This window comes from Akebia trifoliata, chromosome 11, assembly GCF_017979445.1.
Source record: "Akebia trifoliata isolate Shusen 1 chromosome 11, ASM1797944v1, whole genome shotgun sequence".
NCBI lineage: Eukaryota > Viridiplantae > Streptophyta > Magnoliopsida > Ranunculales > Lardizabalaceae > Akebia > Akebia trifoliata.
The window spans coordinates 44,614,069-44,631,245 of record NC_141385.1 but is presented as its reverse complement, the minus strand read 5'-3'; the positions used below and the strand labels follow the sequence as shown (position 1 = coordinate 44,631,245).

The 17,177-nt window shown below is 34.0% G+C and overlaps 2 protein-coding genes across 2 annotated transcripts; both read left to right on the top strand.

Annotated features, from left to right (window-relative positions):
• The first annotated feature begins 1,002 nt into the window (after window positions 1–1,002).
• LOC147391978 (putative disease resistance protein RGA4) lies at window positions 1,003–6,227 on the top strand. The gene is made up of 5 exons (XM_086459769.1): window positions 1,003–4,292; window positions 5,035–5,073; window positions 5,168–5,307; window positions 5,382–5,630; window positions 5,728–6,227. The coding sequence occupies exons 1-2, from the start codon at window positions 1,065–1,067 to the stop codon at window positions 5,047–5,049; spliced, it is 3,243 nt and encodes a 1,080-aa protein (XP_086315895.1). The 5' UTR covers window positions 1,003–1,064; the 3' UTR covers window positions 5,050–5,073; window positions 5,168–5,307; window positions 5,382–5,630; window positions 5,728–6,227.
• LOC147391979 ((-)-alpha-terpineol synthase-like) lies at window positions 5,592–6,021 on the top strand. Its single transcript, XM_086459127.1, has 2 exons — window positions 5,592–5,630; window positions 5,728–6,021. The coding sequence occupies exons 1-2, from the start codon at window positions 5,592–5,594 to the stop codon at window positions 6,019–6,021; spliced, it is 333 nt and encodes a 110-aa protein (XP_086315253.1).
• Window positions 6,228–17,177: the final 10,950 nt, after the last annotated feature.

Here is a 17,177-nt window from a genome sequence, read left to right as displayed (position 1 = left end):
AATAATTATTTGTCTAATGAAAATAATCACATATTAGTTTTGATATATAGATAAACAAAAACATACATATTCAAATATGAATTATAAATGTGAAAAAAGTCGAGATAAGAAACATTTTTAAATTATAATCATATTAAGTTTAGGTTCGGACAAATCGGGTTGACTGATACCTATGCCTATTCCCAACCCGATTTGAGTCAGGCCTTTTTTTTTTTTTTTTTTTCTTTGTTACTCAAACCCAAACTAATTATGTCCCAATGTGAGGTTCAACCTAGCAGGTTTGAGTTTTGCCAGCCCAAGTTGCAGTCCTAATGTCATAGCAAATTTATTAATATACACATTTTTTAAGGATACAACATTAAGCTCCATAAAACAAATAAGAATTATATATACAATCTCAACTCTAAAAATAAAGTGAGAAAAATATCCGACCTATTTCTCTCCTACTAAAGTGAGAATTCTACTATCATTTAACTTATTTAATTTAGTCAAGTTGTAATAAGTAAAATCTGTGGTGCCAATAGAATTACTCGCAATAATTGATGGTATACTATGTCCCACCACCACCTCAATTATTGAGGTTTTATTTTCCTTCATCTTTCATTAAGCATATGCACCGAGGGGTGGAGTTAGGATTTTCTAGTAGTGGGAGGAAAATATGATTAGTTGTAAAGTTGAAGAACTTGAAGACAAGATGAATGATTTTAGGGAGAAATTCAGTGATTTTTTATTAAAAGTTGAAGAAAAGGATATTTAGGTCCTTTTCAATTAGTATATGAGAGAAGGCTTGGTCAAGAGGCAATGTCGTGAAAAAAAAAATTGAAGGGGTCTAAAAGTTGGAAGTTGAGGATGAGGGTGTGCGGACAAACGGGGGCACGTAATTAGTTGATGTTCTGTGGGGGCAATTTCCCCCTCCAGGTCCTTGCTAGCTCCGCCCCTGCATGCAAAACAAACACCACACCCCAACAAAAAAAAACAAAAAAAGTGAAAAGCTGGTTCTTCTTCTCAAACATCATCAGTTGCCACTTGCTATCTGTTTGAGAGATTCCTTAAAAAGATACATAATGATGAACATGGCAGAATCTGCTGCATCTGCTTTCCTAAAACCTGTATTTCAGCTGCTTGGCTCACAAATTGTAAAAGAGTTTGAATTGGTATGGGGTGTTAAGGACGAGTTGGACAAACTCTCAAGTTACTTGTCAGCAATTCAATCCGTTCTTCAGGATGCCGAGGAAAAGCAAATCCAATCGAACCAGAACCAGGTGAGGGATTGGATGAGAAAGCTTAAAGATGTCGCTTGGGATGCCGAAGACGTCTTGGACGAGTTTGCAACCGAAGCTTTACGATTTAAATTATTGGAGGAAGATGAAAATCAAACTAGTAAGTGGAAGAAGGTATGCAATTCCTTCTTTTCATGTTTGGGTTTAAAATCACTTTATGAAGATGAAAATCAAACTAGTAAGTGGAAGCAGGTATGCAATTCCTTCTTTTCATGTTTGGGTTTAAAGTCACTTTATGAACATGAAAATCCTTTGGCTTTAAAATCACTTCAATTTCGACGTGAGATAAGTCATAAGATAAAGGACATCAATGAGAAATTAGAAAGGATTGCAAAAGAAAGGAATGATCTTCATCTTCGTGATGGAGGCTCGCAGCTACCAGAAGTGATCAGGAAGAAACCGGAAACCATCTCCTTGGTGCACGAATCAGATGTTCTCGCTAGAGAAAATGATAAGGAGATGTTAATAAATCTGTTGGTATTTGATGGGTCTGTTTCAAAGGAGCTCTCTGTTATTCCCATAGTCGGTATGGGTGGAGTCGGTAAGACAACCCTTGCTCAGCTTATTTACAACGACGAAAACGTTAAGAAGCATTTCGAACTACGAGGATGGGTTTGTGTGTCCGATGATTTTGATTTGAAAAGACTGTCAAAGGCAATCATAGAGAATATTTCCAAGGAATCATCTAATTATGAGGAATTGACCTCACTTACTGAAAAAATTCAGAAAATAGTGAGTGGGAAGAAATTTCTTCTTGTATTAGATGATGTATGGAATGAAGATCGCAACCATTGGGAAATCCTAAGAGCTCCCTTGCGATGTGGAGCAAAGGGGAGTAAAATTATTGTCACTACAAGAAGTGAAAAAGTTTCTCAGATCATGGGCACTATTCCTCATTATTCCTTGAAACTTTTGTCAGATGAAGTTTGTTTGTTATTGCTGGGAAAATGGGCATTTCCAACTGAGGGTACCTGGGATGAACATCAAGATTTGGTTGCGGTTGGCAAGGAAATTGCTAAAAAGTGCAGGGGTTTGCCTTTAGCTGTCAAGACACTTGGAGGATTGTTACAAGGTACAAAAGAAGAAACGAAATGGAATGACATTTTGAGGAGTGAAATATGGAAATTACCACAAGGAGGAAAATATGATATCTTACCTGCTCTGAGATTGAGTTATCATCATTTGCCTTCACATCTAAAGCAGTGCTTCCTGTATTGTAGCATATTTCCCAAGGATTATGAATTTGACAAGGATAAATTAGTTAAATTGTGGATGGCGGAAGGTTTTATTACATCCGAAGTGGGGCAAAGGGCAATGGAAGATGTGGGTAGTGATTACTTTGATGATTTGTTATGGAGGTCATTCTTCCAGTATGAGATGAAAGATTGGCTTGGTAGATTGAGGTACAAGATGCATGATCTGATTCATGATCTAGCAGAGTCACTTTCGGAAGGTGAATGTTTTAGAAAGGAGGATGACAAATTAAATCATTTTTCTGAAAAGGCTCGGTATTCTTCATGCATCAATCATAATGAAAATGATCTAACAATCTTTGAGCCGTATCTTCAATGCGAAAGGCTACACACTCTACTAGTATCCAAGAGAGCAGCTGGAACTATAAGTTTCCCCACTAATTTATTCCAGCGAATTAAATTCCTCCATGTGTTGGATTTGAGTCAGACAGGAATCACAGAGTTGCCTGATTCAATTGGTAATTTGAAACACCTACGATTCCTTGATCTCTCTTATACCAGGGTACAAAGATTACCTGAATCAGTGAGCAGCCTTCATAATCTGCAGACATTAGATCTTAGTCACTGTGGTGAATTGGTTGAGTTACCAAAGGACACAAGAAACTTGATTAACCTACGACATCTTATCTTCGACAAGCACTGTATGATTAGTTCGACACTAAAGGGAATTGGGGGATTAACATGTCTACAAACACTGCCAACTTACATTGTTGGTAAAGAGAATGGGCGTGAGATAGGACAGTTGATGAAATTGATTAACCTCAGAGGTCAATTGTGGATTTCAGAGCTTGAAAATGTGGTCAATGCGAAAGAGACCATATTGAAAAATAAAGAATACATTGAGGAACTGTATCTTCGGTGGTATCGGTATATTGATCCAAGTGTTGCGGAAGAAGTACTTGAAAGTCTCCAACCTCACCGTAATCTCAGAATCCTAAATATCACTTCTTACAATGGTGAAAGATTTCCGAGCTGGATAGGGCATCCTTCATTCTCCAAATTGGTGGTTGTTTCTTTACGGTGGTGTACATCATGCCAAACCCTCCCTCCTCTCTGGCAACTACCTTCCCTCAGGAAACTTAGTCTAGAGGGTTTTACTGTTGATGGCATCATGGTTACTAAGGTTGTTTTTCCATCATTGGAAGAACTTTCTATCAATTCATTCCCAAATTTAGTAGAATGGAAAGGTGGCATTGAAGAAGAAGAAGAAGAAGATTGTTTCCCTTGCCTTGGTAAACTTCAAATTAGTGGATGTAAGAGTTTGATTGCTCTTCCAAGATTTTTAACATCTGTTCGTGAGTTAAAGTTGATGGGCTGCAATGAGAGGATATTAAGCTCTCCGTCTTACTTCACCTCTCTCTCCTCCTTGACAATTGACTTTTTAAAAAATCTAATGGTAATACCCAATGGGTCTTTCAAGAACCTAAAAGCACTCAAACATCTTACTATTTCTCATTGTGACCAGTTGGTATCATTGGTAGAGGATGATGAATATTGCAAAAACCTCGGCTCTCTGGAACGTTTACAGATAGAGGATTGTCCTAAACTCACTTTCTTGCCAGATGGATTGAAAAACCTCATCTCCCTTAAAGAATTGGTTATCGGAAGTTGTAGAAGACTCGCGACCTTGCCAAAGGAGGGACTGCCCACATCGCTTCAAACTCTCTCCATTTACGGATGTCCATTGCTAGAGGAACAATGTGAAAAGGAGAGTGGTGAATATTGGCCAAAGATATCATACATCCCCAACTTAAGAATGGTATGTTTTTTTTTTTTTTTTTTTTTAATACACTAAAATACCCTAATTCTTTTCTAGCCACAATTTTATAACCTTTAATTCTTTTCTTTTTCTTAAAAAAAAAAAAAACACTTAATTTTCAAAATCACTTTTTATCTAATTTGCGAATAGTTTGTAACATTTATTATCCCTATGAATAATATGATTTTGTAACCTGCCAAACTCAGCTCCAAACTAGATGGAACCAACTTGTCAATTCATAATATGATTTTGTAACCTGCCAAACTCAGCTCCAAACTCAATGGAATCAACTTGTTGAATCATAATGAAAATGCCCCTAGCTGGGTTACAAACTTAACAAGTTATTCAACTATCATTATATTTTTAAAGAAAACGAAAAATAAATATTTTATTTATTTTAAAATATTAAGACATATTTTTTAGATATTATAATTTAATATATTTTTCACTTGATTTGGTGGATGTTCGGGTCAAATCAAAGTTTTAAGCTTGTGGTTCAAACCATTATTTTTGGAACCATATTTTTCTTTCTTAATTACTCCTAGATCAATTTGTGGAGATAATGAAAAGCCAGATCTGAACTTTTTCGCAATAATTTTGATTATTTATTTATTTTTTGTTTAATTAAATTATAACACTTTCCATTCTTCAACTTTTCAAATTTTAAATTCTAACGTTTGATTTATACAAAGAATGGTTAAGCTTATATATGCTCATTTTTTCTTCTTTGTCATGCATTCAGGTGGTGGAGGGATAATTAATTTACTGAGGCGGTTGAGAGGTGCGTATATAATTAATATATGTTCTAATTACCTAACACGCCATTTTACTGTCTTAATTAGTCATTGTAATTCAAATTTGATTGGTATTTACAGATGGGAGATTAACACAATTGAACGACTTCCGAATTATATGAAGATATGTTTCTTATCTTTGTACAATACCGTTAATGAAATGGCTATTGATACTCTTTAAGAAACAGGGTTGGGACATCATACCATACCTAAAGAAAGTGGTAATATTACATCTTCAATCATTTTATAATTCATGAGTTTATAATTTTTCAAATAATTTTTTACTTTATCTCAGTGGGCGGATTTATGCAAATCTTACTTAGTGGAGGCAAAGTGGTATTACAACAAATATACACCCACACTCGATGAGTACTCAAATAATGCATTGATTTCATCATCGGGATATGTCATACTAGCTCATACTTTTTTCTTTGTAAATAAAGAAATAAAAAAGGAGTCATTAGAATTCTTAGAGAGAGTTCCAGATCTTATATGTTGGTCATCCATGATTCTCCGACTTGCTGATGATTTGGGAACTTCTACGGTATATAAACCACATTTTCTAACATTCAATATATGTTGTTATAGTGTACTAGTTAGACTCCTTTACTGAAAAATTGTACTTCTGTTTTCTATTGTAGGCCGAGATTGAAAGGGGTGATGTACCAAAATCGGTCCAATGTTACATGCATGAAACTGGTGTTTCCGAGAAAGTTGCTCGTGAACACATTACACATCTAATCAGTGATTCATGGAAGAAGATGAATAAAGAACGAGTCGATGATTCCCTTTTCTCCCAAACTTTTATAGGAACGGCTGTAAACGTTGCTCGAATTGCTCAGTGCATGTACCAAGATGGGCACGGTGTTCCAGATCGAGAGACAAAGGATCGAGTCTTCTCATTATTGGTTGAGCCAATTTCACAATTGGAATGATAGAGCCTGATAGTAGTCTTGTTGTTGCCTGTTTAATCATAATTTCTACATATTTGCTTTAATATTCAGTTAAACCCAAAAGGTTAAAGGTGCATTGTTTGTGTGTTGGTTTTCATTTAAGAGACCAATTGGCACTAATGTATGTGCGTATCGCATCTTATGTACATACCTTTTGAAATAATATTATAGTATGTGTGAGGCATTGAATTTGTAATATATTTTCCCAAGACTACAAGTCATGCAAGTTTTATTCTCCCAACACCGAATTATCGTGCAAGTTTACATCCATGAGTTGCCAGTCCATGATTTCAGAGTATTTGAAAAAAAAATACATTGGTTGTGTAAATTTTCTTTAGAAAATATAATGTTCATCAAATGTCAAAACATATTTTTGTTATTATTTTAGAACATATTTGTGGATAAAAAAAGAGAAAAACCTACTATGAGTATCTGTATAATAAAAATGAGCGCGATTTCGGGGACCCACATTTGAAGATCCTTAGAGAGATACCACATTCTCATTGGTTTATGTGTATTGAAAATTATCTCAACATGGGTAAAATGTATGTATTTCTGTAAATTTGGATACCCTGCAATGCACATGGGCCAATGAGAATGTGGGATATTTAAAAATGTAATTATGATAAAACACAATAGTTGGTCTCTCTCTTGGTCACAATAGTGGGTCCCACAAAATTTCTCTTCTTCCTCTTTCTAAAAATAATCCTAATTTTATTTTATTTCTTTTATCATTTTACAAAATTACCTCTTCAACTTTATTGTCTTTTCCTTTTCTCCCAATTTCCTATAATATGTCTCTAACTTTGTTATTTTTTTCTTTTTTAGATCATTAACCCCAATTGTTATTTTTAATAATACCTCTTCAAATTTATATATATATATATATATATATTTCTCCTTTATCCCCTTAACCCTAAAGAGATGGGCATGCACAAACTCTAATTATTTATAAAAATAGATGAGGATATTTTTATTTTTAAAAATAAATAATAAATAAAAAATGTTTAACATTTTGTGTTCAACTACATTCAACACTACTACTACTAGACTGCTATTATTATAAGATTAATGTTGGAGTGGCCTTAGTGGAGGACACACGGGGACATCTTGATGTGGTGGCACGCATATGCTCATAGATGTGTTTTCTCCGAGATATAAGTAAAATGCATTTACGAACATGTGCGCCACCACGTCAAGGTATCCCCGTTGAGGTCATTTCAGCACGACTCTATATGTTATTATAATTATATAAGAGTGCAAATAAACGATTATGACAACGAGTTTTTTTTTTTTGAAAAGTAGTTTTTATAATTAATTTGAAAATCTAAGGTTTGGAAGGAGTTATTTCAACTTCAGGGGAGAATGTGTAAACAGAGCATGAGTTTATGGGTTGGGGTCTATCTAGCCTCCATCGTTGTTGGAGGTTCATTGTCCATCAAATTGCTGAAATGTGGACATATTTCCTAGGGATTCCCAACATAGATTATAGAAACTCTATATTAACTATCTCAGGGGGAGATTCTATTGGCACAGCGACTTTTACTTGCACCACACCAATCCTTTTGAAACTAATATACATACGAATTGGTGTCTTATAAGTAAGATTTAGCGTGTTAATAAAAGCACTCCTATTCAGCTATTCTGTCGGACACCAAGGCTTTTTGGATCATCACCAATAAAAATCGGTGAGGCAGCCTAAGTTGTCTGTTTCCACAGAAAAGGAATCAACTTTAAATTTTATAATATAAATTTTGTGTTATCTTTGCTATTGCGATTTTTTCACAAGGATCATTTTGTAACATTGTTGGTAGGTCTTATATCTAACTTCCCACAATGGAGATGCATATAATGCCATATATCTATTACATCATCACCTCTTACAATTGGAATATCAATAGCTAAATAGTTTCACATATTGAATTTCTTTAAAAATCTTTCGATATATATTTTTTGAGACAAATTCTATCATTCATCAAGATTGGTTTCAAATTAGGTCTAATCATTATAGTTACTTCACCCATATATTTTATTATGAAGTTTCTATTGAAAATATCTAGTCCCGTGCAATAAACCTAAACCATTACCAGTGAGCAAGTTATCGTCTTGATCGAAATATACTTACTGTCACTGATTTTTAGATAAAAACACTGATTAATAATATTTTCCTTATATCTAAAAGAGACTATGGTGTCATTATGTTTAAGGTAAACATGCATTCTTGTTGTAATAGCTTCTCCACCACACAAGGTGATAATTAGTGGTCTACTCTCATCCAAGGATGTATTTAAATTTGGGGAAATTATCAAAAAAATACAAAAAAAAAAAAAAAAACTATTTATCAAAACAAATCCAATTTTTCAAATTTTTGAAAAAATATACAAAACCGGTCTTTGAAAGACCGGTTTTTCTCTCTCCTCAATTTTTTCTCAACACTTTCTCTCTTTTCTAATATTTAAAAAAAAAATGAAATTTTTTTAAAAACCGATCTTTGAAAGACCGATTTTTCTCTCTCCTCAATTTTTCTCAACACTTTCTCTCTCTTCTAATATTTAAAAAAAAATGAACTTTTTTTTAAAAACCAATCTTTGAAAGACCAGTTTTTCTCTCTCCTCAATTTTTCTCACCACTTTCTCTCTCCTTTATTATTAAAAAAAAAAAAAAAAACGAATTTTTTTAAATACCGTCTCTTAAATTTTTTTAAATTTCACGGACACGTCTCTTAAAAATCTAGAAATTAACAACTCTATTTTTTATTTTGCGGACATGTCTCTTAAAAATCTAAAAATTAACAAATCTCTTTTTTATTTAGCGGATATGTCTCTTAAAAATTTTGAAATTGATTTTTATCAAATATATATATAGGGAGCGGTTCAAGGGCCATATGAGAAAACATATGAAAAAACTTTCGTTTTTCAAAATAAGAGTTAGAGGTTTTGGATTGAGCTGATTTTTTGCAAGGATGGTCACTATGATGAAAAGATCATCCTCACAAAAAATCAGCTCAATCAGAGACTTCTAAATCGGTCAAAAGTGATTTACAAATTAGTATAAAAATTGGTAAAAAATCAACGGTCCACATTCTAAATCACTTTTAATGAGGTTAGAAGTTTCAGATTGGGCTGATTTTTTTTTTTTTTTTGGATGATCTTCCCATCATAGAGATCATCCTCACAAAAAATCAGCTCAATCCAAAATTTCTAACCCATATTTTAAAATTTTATTAAAAACCAAAGTTTTTACATATGTTTTTCTCATATGGCCCTTGAACCTGACCCATATATATATATATATATATATATATATATATATATATATATATATATATATATATATATATATTTGATAATAAAAATTCTAGAAATTAATTCTTATTAAATATATATATAGAAATAGAAATATAGTAAAATTAAAACTCTAAAAATCAAATAAATCTTTAAAAAATTTAGAAATTAAAATTTTTTTTTGTATTGATTTTTTCTAATTTAAAATAAATTAATTTTCAAGTAAATATTTAAAAACTAAAAACATCATTACTTAACTACCGGTTTTAATAAATAAATTCTATTAAAAATTAATAATTAAAAAATCCAACGAGAATCTATATAGAAATATACTAAAATTAAAACTCTAGATATTGAACAAATCTTTAAAAAATCTAGAAATTAATTTTTTTATATTTGTATTGATTTTTTCTATTTTAAAATAAATTAATTTTCAAGTAAATATTTAAAAACTAAAAACGTCATTACTTAACTACCGGTTTTAATAAATAAATTCTATTAAAAATTAATAATTAAAAAATCCAACGAGAATCTATATAGAAATATACTAAAATTAAAACTCTAGATATCGAATAAATCTTTAAAAAATCTAGAAATTAATTTTTTTTATATTTGTATTGATTTTTTCTATTTTAAAATAAATTAATTTTCAAATAAATATTTAAATATTTAAATATTTAAAAACTAAAAGCGCCATTATTTCTATTTTAAAATAAATTAATTTTCAAATAAATATTTAAATATTTAAAACTAAAAGCGGTATTTAAAAAAATTCGTTTTTTTTTTAAAATAATAAAGGAGAGAGAAAGGGGTGAGAAAAATTGAGGAGAGAGAAAAATCGGTCTTTCAAAGACCGGTTTTAAAAATAAAATCATTTTTTTTAAATATTAGAGGAGAGAGAAAGTGTTGAGAAAAATTGAGGAGAGAGAAAAATCGGTCTTTCAAAGACCGGTTTTTAAAAAAATTTCATTTTTTTTTTAAATATTAGAAGAGAGAGAAAGTGTTGAGAAAAAATTGAGGAGAGAGAAAAACTAGTCTTTCAAAGACCGGTTTTGTATCTTTTTTAAAAAATTTGAAAAATTGGATTTGTTTCGGTAAATAGTTTTTTTTTTTTTTTTTTTTGAATTTTTTTGATAATTTCCCCTTTAAATTTTGACAAAAATGTAAGGCCATGAAATAAATTTAAAACACCATGTGGTTGATAACAAGAAGATTCCTTCAAATTTTGAAGCGGGCTGGCCGCTTCAAAGTTGGACTCCATTGCCACACTATGGCCCAACCTAAATTAGAGAGTTGGTGGCTGAAAATCGACCACATACCCAACTTGCTATATTTCCATTTTTTTTAATTAAAACGCTTAATTTCGCAAAGTTGTAAATCATTAGCTCTTCATAATTCTTATTCTTTTATAACTCGTGGAAGAGATCTATACAAGAAAATAAATAATATATAGAGAAATCATACTAGTGACCCATAGATCTGTATGTACTACTCAATCTTGGAGGAAAAATGAACCGTGGAGGATATTTTTCATTGAGTACCAAAGGGGGACACATGGCATCTAAAGATTCGAGTGAGATATGTAGATCCGAGTGAATTCATTTGAGGGTAAGTTTGATAACTCGGTCACAAACCAAAAATGGATTCGAGTCTCAATTGGTCAAGAAAATATTGGGTCAATGATGCATAGTATAATCGTTTTATCAGTTCAAATTCCTAAAAATCAGGGATTAGATCAAAAGTGATTAAAATCTTAGTGAGGGAAAGTCCCAATGAAAAAGGAATGTATGAGAATGAGATATTAACTAAATACATTCCCAAATCACCAATTAAGATCTACTTTCTAAATTGGATAAGGGTAAAATCAATAAAAAAATCTAAAGGGATTCTAAGGTTTCATCTATATAAATATAAGAACATATGTACTAAAGGATATGAGTTCTTCCCGTTTAAATTTTATATTATTTTTGTACTAAGGTTCTGACTTCGGTGTTGAAGAGGTGTTATAGTAGACACACCCAAAACATGATGAGTGAAGATCGCGAGGTATTGTCACAAATCCCAAGGTAATGCAAGCTTTTGCATCTATACAAACCTCATTGAAAAACCTACAATGTATCATATAAATACATTGTAAATTGACAAATAATTAGAGTGGGAGTTCTCTAGAACTCTAGCTTGAATACTCACATGCACCCAATTACTAGATTTGCTATTACCTCTCAATGTAACTAAACTTTAAAACTTCAACTCTCAAGAATACAACACTGGAGACCAAACTAACCCTTAGTTATCTTAAAGCATAATGGAATTTGTTAAATCTCTTAACAAGATTAACCTAAAAAAAAAATAATAATAATTTACCAAAACGCAATAATTTGAAATGAACAGTATTTTGATAACAAAAATACACATCTTAGAAATATAATTGTTTTATTATAGAGTGATGAAATAAACTAAATCTTAAAGGGAAATGTCATTGCACTAAAAATTTCACTATACATTTTTCTTGTAGCTCTTCTTCCACAGTCCATAGAACATCACATTGAAGAAAAATAATCACTTCATCCTCTTGTGCTCTAGTTTAGATCATATTTGAAATAATTAAGTTTTTGAAAATGGATGGTCACTGAACTCCTAAATTTAAATAATTGGACAAAGTTGTACTGATGATGTGGCACACCCTCAACCTTTGATAATAGATAAAGAGGGCATTAGGAAAAATTGGCTACAGCGGATTTGCTCCAAGCTGAGATAGTGTCACATTGGAAACAAAAAATTAAAGAAATATTTCTTTAAGTTCATTGAAAGCTTTAAAATAGATAGTCACTGAACTTCTAATTTATAGGGTTAGATTTTACTGTTTTGTTATGTGGCACTCTCTCAACCGTCAAAATACTACCACCGTTGAGGCTCCGAATCAAATCAACGGATGCTAGGGATTCCCAAGGTTAACATAAGATGAGAACCACAGATTTCCTTGAGATAATCCTTCTAGGGATTAGTATAATCTGTTTTAGGGAGACATTTTCATTTATATATACAGAGAGAGAGAGAGAGAGAGAGAGAGAGAGAGTTCATGGTGGGGATGGTTAACCAAACAACCATATTTTTCAATACAATGGCGCTTAAGCTTAATTACTTCCAATACGATATCGGCCAAGACCGATAAGAAACATTGACAACGAAAGAATGAATTTTCTGGGAATGTATTGATTTGTATCAAATGAATTTTCTAGAGTCAGCTTGATCAATGAGATTTCAAGGTGACTCGGGTGGCGCGGGGTGGGGGGACTCAATAGAAATTGTTCTGAGTCAACTCGTCTGAGTCAAGTTATTTGTCATCAACTTGACTCAATGAACATTCAAGTCGAGTTTTAAAACTATGGCTATAACAAGCAATGTTTCCAGTGCTATATTAGACAAAAAAAAATTGTATTGGTTGGGCAACTGTGGCATCCAAGTTCAATTTTTGTCGATCAATTCATATTTATTAGAAATTGAAAAAGATTGTGCAAATTTAATCACTAAATTTTATCTTCATTTAAGCTCCTAAAATACAACATTAAATATATATTATTGAGGTTTGATTATTAAAGGATTATTCGTTGATGAAATCATATTTTCTTTTCCAAATTCTTATTTGGAAAAGAGAATTTAGAATTTTATAAATTTAAAATGATTCACTTAAACCAGTGCTTGAACAAATCGACAGTTCTTTAAAAAATTATGGTTCTATTTGAACCAGACCGACTCCGTTGAAGTTGATCCATTTGTTCAAACCAGTTCATAAAACACTAAGAACTAATTTTGGAAACAAGTTGAGTTCTAAATTGGATGGTTCTACCATCGAGTCAAAATTACCCATTAAATTTAATATGATAGATGATTCATAAGTAGGTTATGAGGTTCTCAATTGTTATAATTTTGGTAATTAATTGATTAACTTTGAATTCTACAGGTTGTCATCTGAAGGGATTGTTCAAGGAGTACAAATGTGCAGACCTTCTGATTTCAAATCTCTGTGTATGGGAGCTGTTAATATTCTTATTAGTTTTTTTATTTTTATTTTGATAAGATCTAGAGGTTGGATAAAAATTAATTAAGCACATTTATGTTTTGAAAAGTAAGTTATCATACTTTTGTTGTAGATTGTAATGTGATGGTAGTGTTGAGTTTGTAGCTAACAAGCTAGAGTGTTCAGGTTGGTATCACCACTTTATACCAAAATCGGAAATAAGGCTTCGTCATGTTGAAAGAGATGCTCTTGTATCCGGTGCTTTAGTTTTGCACTGTTGTGTTCCTATGTTATTTTGGTTATGTTATTGTGATTCTCAATATTGTTTGTGATGGATAAATTCTAGTTATCTAGTCCAACATGTTGAGTTTGACTCGAATTATGAAACAGGGGAAAGATTGGTGTTGGAAGAGTCCAACAACAACACAACTCTTTCTCCCTTGTCTCTCTCTCTCTCTCTTATCTTTACATGAGAAAAAACGTGGGTGACTATCCTGCCGAGATATTAGGAGAAGTAACGGGTTGCTGTTTTTTTTGGTAGAGATAGATTAATAAAAAATAAAAAAAAGAAAAACAAAGTTTTTTTTGGGGGAGGGCTGCTAGAGAACACAGAAACGTTGGTTTTCTAAGTTGTAACCTTCTACTTTGCTTTCTATAAAAAAAAATAGACCGTTGCCGCCCCGTGGATGTAGGCATAGCCGAACCACGTAAATCATTGTGTTGTGTGCTTGTGTGTGATTGTTATCTTGCATACCGTGTGTGATTCTTAAGCAGGTATTCAGACCTAGATCGAAGGGCTGTGCGGCGTTGATTGTTTCATGTAAAATCGTCATCGCCGATTGTATTTTGTTGGGTTCAAAAACCCAACAATTGGTATCACAGCACTTCCGGGGTGTGTTTGATATTTGTTTTTTTTTTTAATCAATGACTGAATCAGCAGGTTCATCGAAGGTTACAAGAATTCATGGATTTGATATCGTCAAATTCAATGGGAAGAACAGTTTTTCACAATGGCAGACTGTGGTAAGAGACATCTTGGTGAACGTGAAGCAATCAAAGGCTTTACGTGGGAAACCCGATCCTTTACTCGAGAAGTGGGATGAGGATGCTTGGGTGGAGTTGGACGAGTGTGCTCGATCCACCATACGTTTGAGTCTTATACCCGGCTTGGCAGAACAGTACAAGGATGAGAAGACGGCGAAAGATCTTTGGGAAAAACTAGAAAAGATTTACTTGAAGAAAGGCTTATTGACACAGTTATACATGAAACGGAAACTTTACGGATTCCGTATAGACCCCGTGAAGTCCCTAATCGACAATATCAATGAGTACAATAAGGTCTTGACTGATTTGAAGAATATAGACTTTAAGTTGGATGATACAGACAAGTCCATGATATTGTTGTGTGGTTTACCTCATTCCTATGATGCGTTTATTGACAATCTTTGTGGAACCAAAGAGAAAGAAGACAAGCTTGTTTATGACGAGGTTGTGGCTGCCTTACAAGATAAGGCGTTGAGGAGTTCTGCATATGAGAAGCCTGATGAAGGTATGTATGTCAATAGAGGTAGACCTGCACAAAAGGTCCAAGGTAACAAGAATCGTTTCAAGTCTAGAGGAAAATGCAAGAAAGGGGATTGCTTCTTTTGTAAGCAACCAGGTCACCACATTGCAGATTGTCCTAAGCGTTTGGCTAAGGAAGAAAAGAAAAAGGCTAATGACTCTTTAGACAGTGCATCCATCGCAGAGATAGATTCATGTGTGGCTGCGACAGATATTGGCAGTTTGAGTTCTGAGGTGTTGACCGCTACCCAGAATGAGTTTCGTGCAGGGAATTGGCTTCTAGACACGGGAGCATCATTTCATATATGTCCATATCGTGAGCAGTTTACTACATATAGGATAGTGAAGGGAGGTACAGTTTTGATGGGAGACGATGGTGCTTGCAAGACTGTAGGTGTGGGGACAGTAAGGATTAGATGTCACGATGGGGCTATTCGTACCTTGACAGAGGTTAGGCATGTGCCAGACATGCGAAGAGGTCTGATTTCAGTTGGTGTATTTGATGCCATGGGATACAGATATGCAGGGGGCGGTGGTTTCCTGAGAATCATGTGGGGCGACAAATGCATCTTGAAAGGAGAACTTCATGGGACTTTGTATCTTCTATGTGGGAATGCAGAAACAGGTGGAGCTATGGTAGCTCAAGCAGTGAGTTAGAAGCAGATGGACCAGACACAATTATGGTATATGCGGTTAGGGCACATGAGTTCTAAAGGTCTGGACGGGGACAAGACGTGCAAGTTGGACTTTTGTGAGAATTGCATCTTTGGGAAGCAATGCAGAGTTTCTTTTAGCACGGGTGTTCATCGCACTAGAGGTATTCTTGATTACATCCATTCGGATGTTTGGGGCCCTAATAGGACTATTTCTAAGGGCGGTGCGAGGTGGTTTGTGACTTTTATAGATGACTTCTCGAGGAGAGTTTGGTTGTACACCATGAAGCATAAAAATGAAGGCACTAGTATTTTCAAGATATGGAAAGCCATGGTTGAAAAACAGATAGGTAAAGTGGTGAAATGCATACGTTATGACAATGGTGGAGAATACAAAGAAGATCCTCTCAAACAGTTTTGTGAAGAGCAGGGTATTGTCAGACATTTCACAGTGAAGTCCACACCTCAGCAGAATGGAGTAGCAGAGCGAATGAATCGTACTTTGCTAGAGAGAGCACGGTGCATGTTGTCTAATGCAGGACTGAGTAAAGTTTGGTGGGCTGAAGCTGTTACTACGGCGTGCTATCTTGTGAACAGAAGTCCTTCCACAGCCATTGAGTTCAAAACTCCCATGGAGGTATATACTGGTCATTGTGTAGATTATTCTAATTTACATGTATTTGGTTGTCTGGCATATTTCCATGACAGGGATGACAAGACAGGTGTAAGAGCCAAAAAGGCGATATTTCTTGGTTATCCAGATGGAGTTAAGGGGTACAGGCTTTGGTGCCCCGAGGAACATAAATTTGTGATTAGTCGTGATGTTACCTTTGATGAAAAGGTTATGATCAGTCTTCATAGATTTACAGGATGGGATTCTCAGGAGGGTCTGAGCAGTGGTGATACAGTGGATGATTTTCTGAAGGTGGAGCTTGGTGCTCCAAAGACACCATCTCATGGTGTCACAGGGCCATCTTCATCTCAGTCCTTAGATACTTTATATGATGGTACTACAACAGATGTAGGAGATTCTTCATCCACAGGGGGTGATGATAATGATTTTAATTTTGATGGGGCTGATACAGATGTCGAGATGGGTGTTCCTATAGATGAACCTATACAACAACAAGAACAAGAAAGTGAGCCATCTTTAGCAACACGGAGGGAACCCAGGAATAAGCATCAACCAAGTTATTTGAAAGACTATGTTTCATATGTATCAATGGCAGTTGGTGATGAGCCTTCTTCATATAGGCTTGCTATGTCAGACACACATGGTAAGGAGTGGAGGGCAGCCATGGATGAAGAGATGAAATCTCTTCATAAGAATCATACATGGGAGCTTGTGAAGCTTCCATATGGGAAGAAGGCGATCGGCTGTAAGTGGGTTTATACAGTAAAAGATGGTTCTTCAAATCCCAATGGAAAATTTTCAGGTGTACGTTACAAGGCAAGATTAGTGGCTAAGGGATATGCACAGAAGGAAGGTGTGGATTATAATGAGATCTTCTCTCCAGTGGTGAAACACACTTCTATCCGGGTCCTTTTAGCATTGGTGGCGCAGTTTGATATGGAGCTCGAGCAGTTAGATGTCAAAACGGCCTTCTTGCATGGTGATTT

What these genes read in the sequence shown, in the direction of transcription:
- LOC147391978 (XM_086459769.1), top strand. Translation starts at nt 1,065, where the DNA reads ATGATGAACATGGCAGAATCTGCTGCATCTGCTTTCCTAAAACCTGTA.
- LOC147391979 (XM_086459127.1), top strand. Translation starts at nt 5,592, where the DNA reads ATGATTCTCCGACTTGCTGATGATTTGGGAACTTCTACG. An exon ending in ATGATTTGGGAACTTCTACG is followed by an intron (nt 5,631 to 5,727) that starts GTATATAAACCA and finishes TTTCTATTGTAG; the next exon opens with GCCGAGATTGAAAGGGGTGA.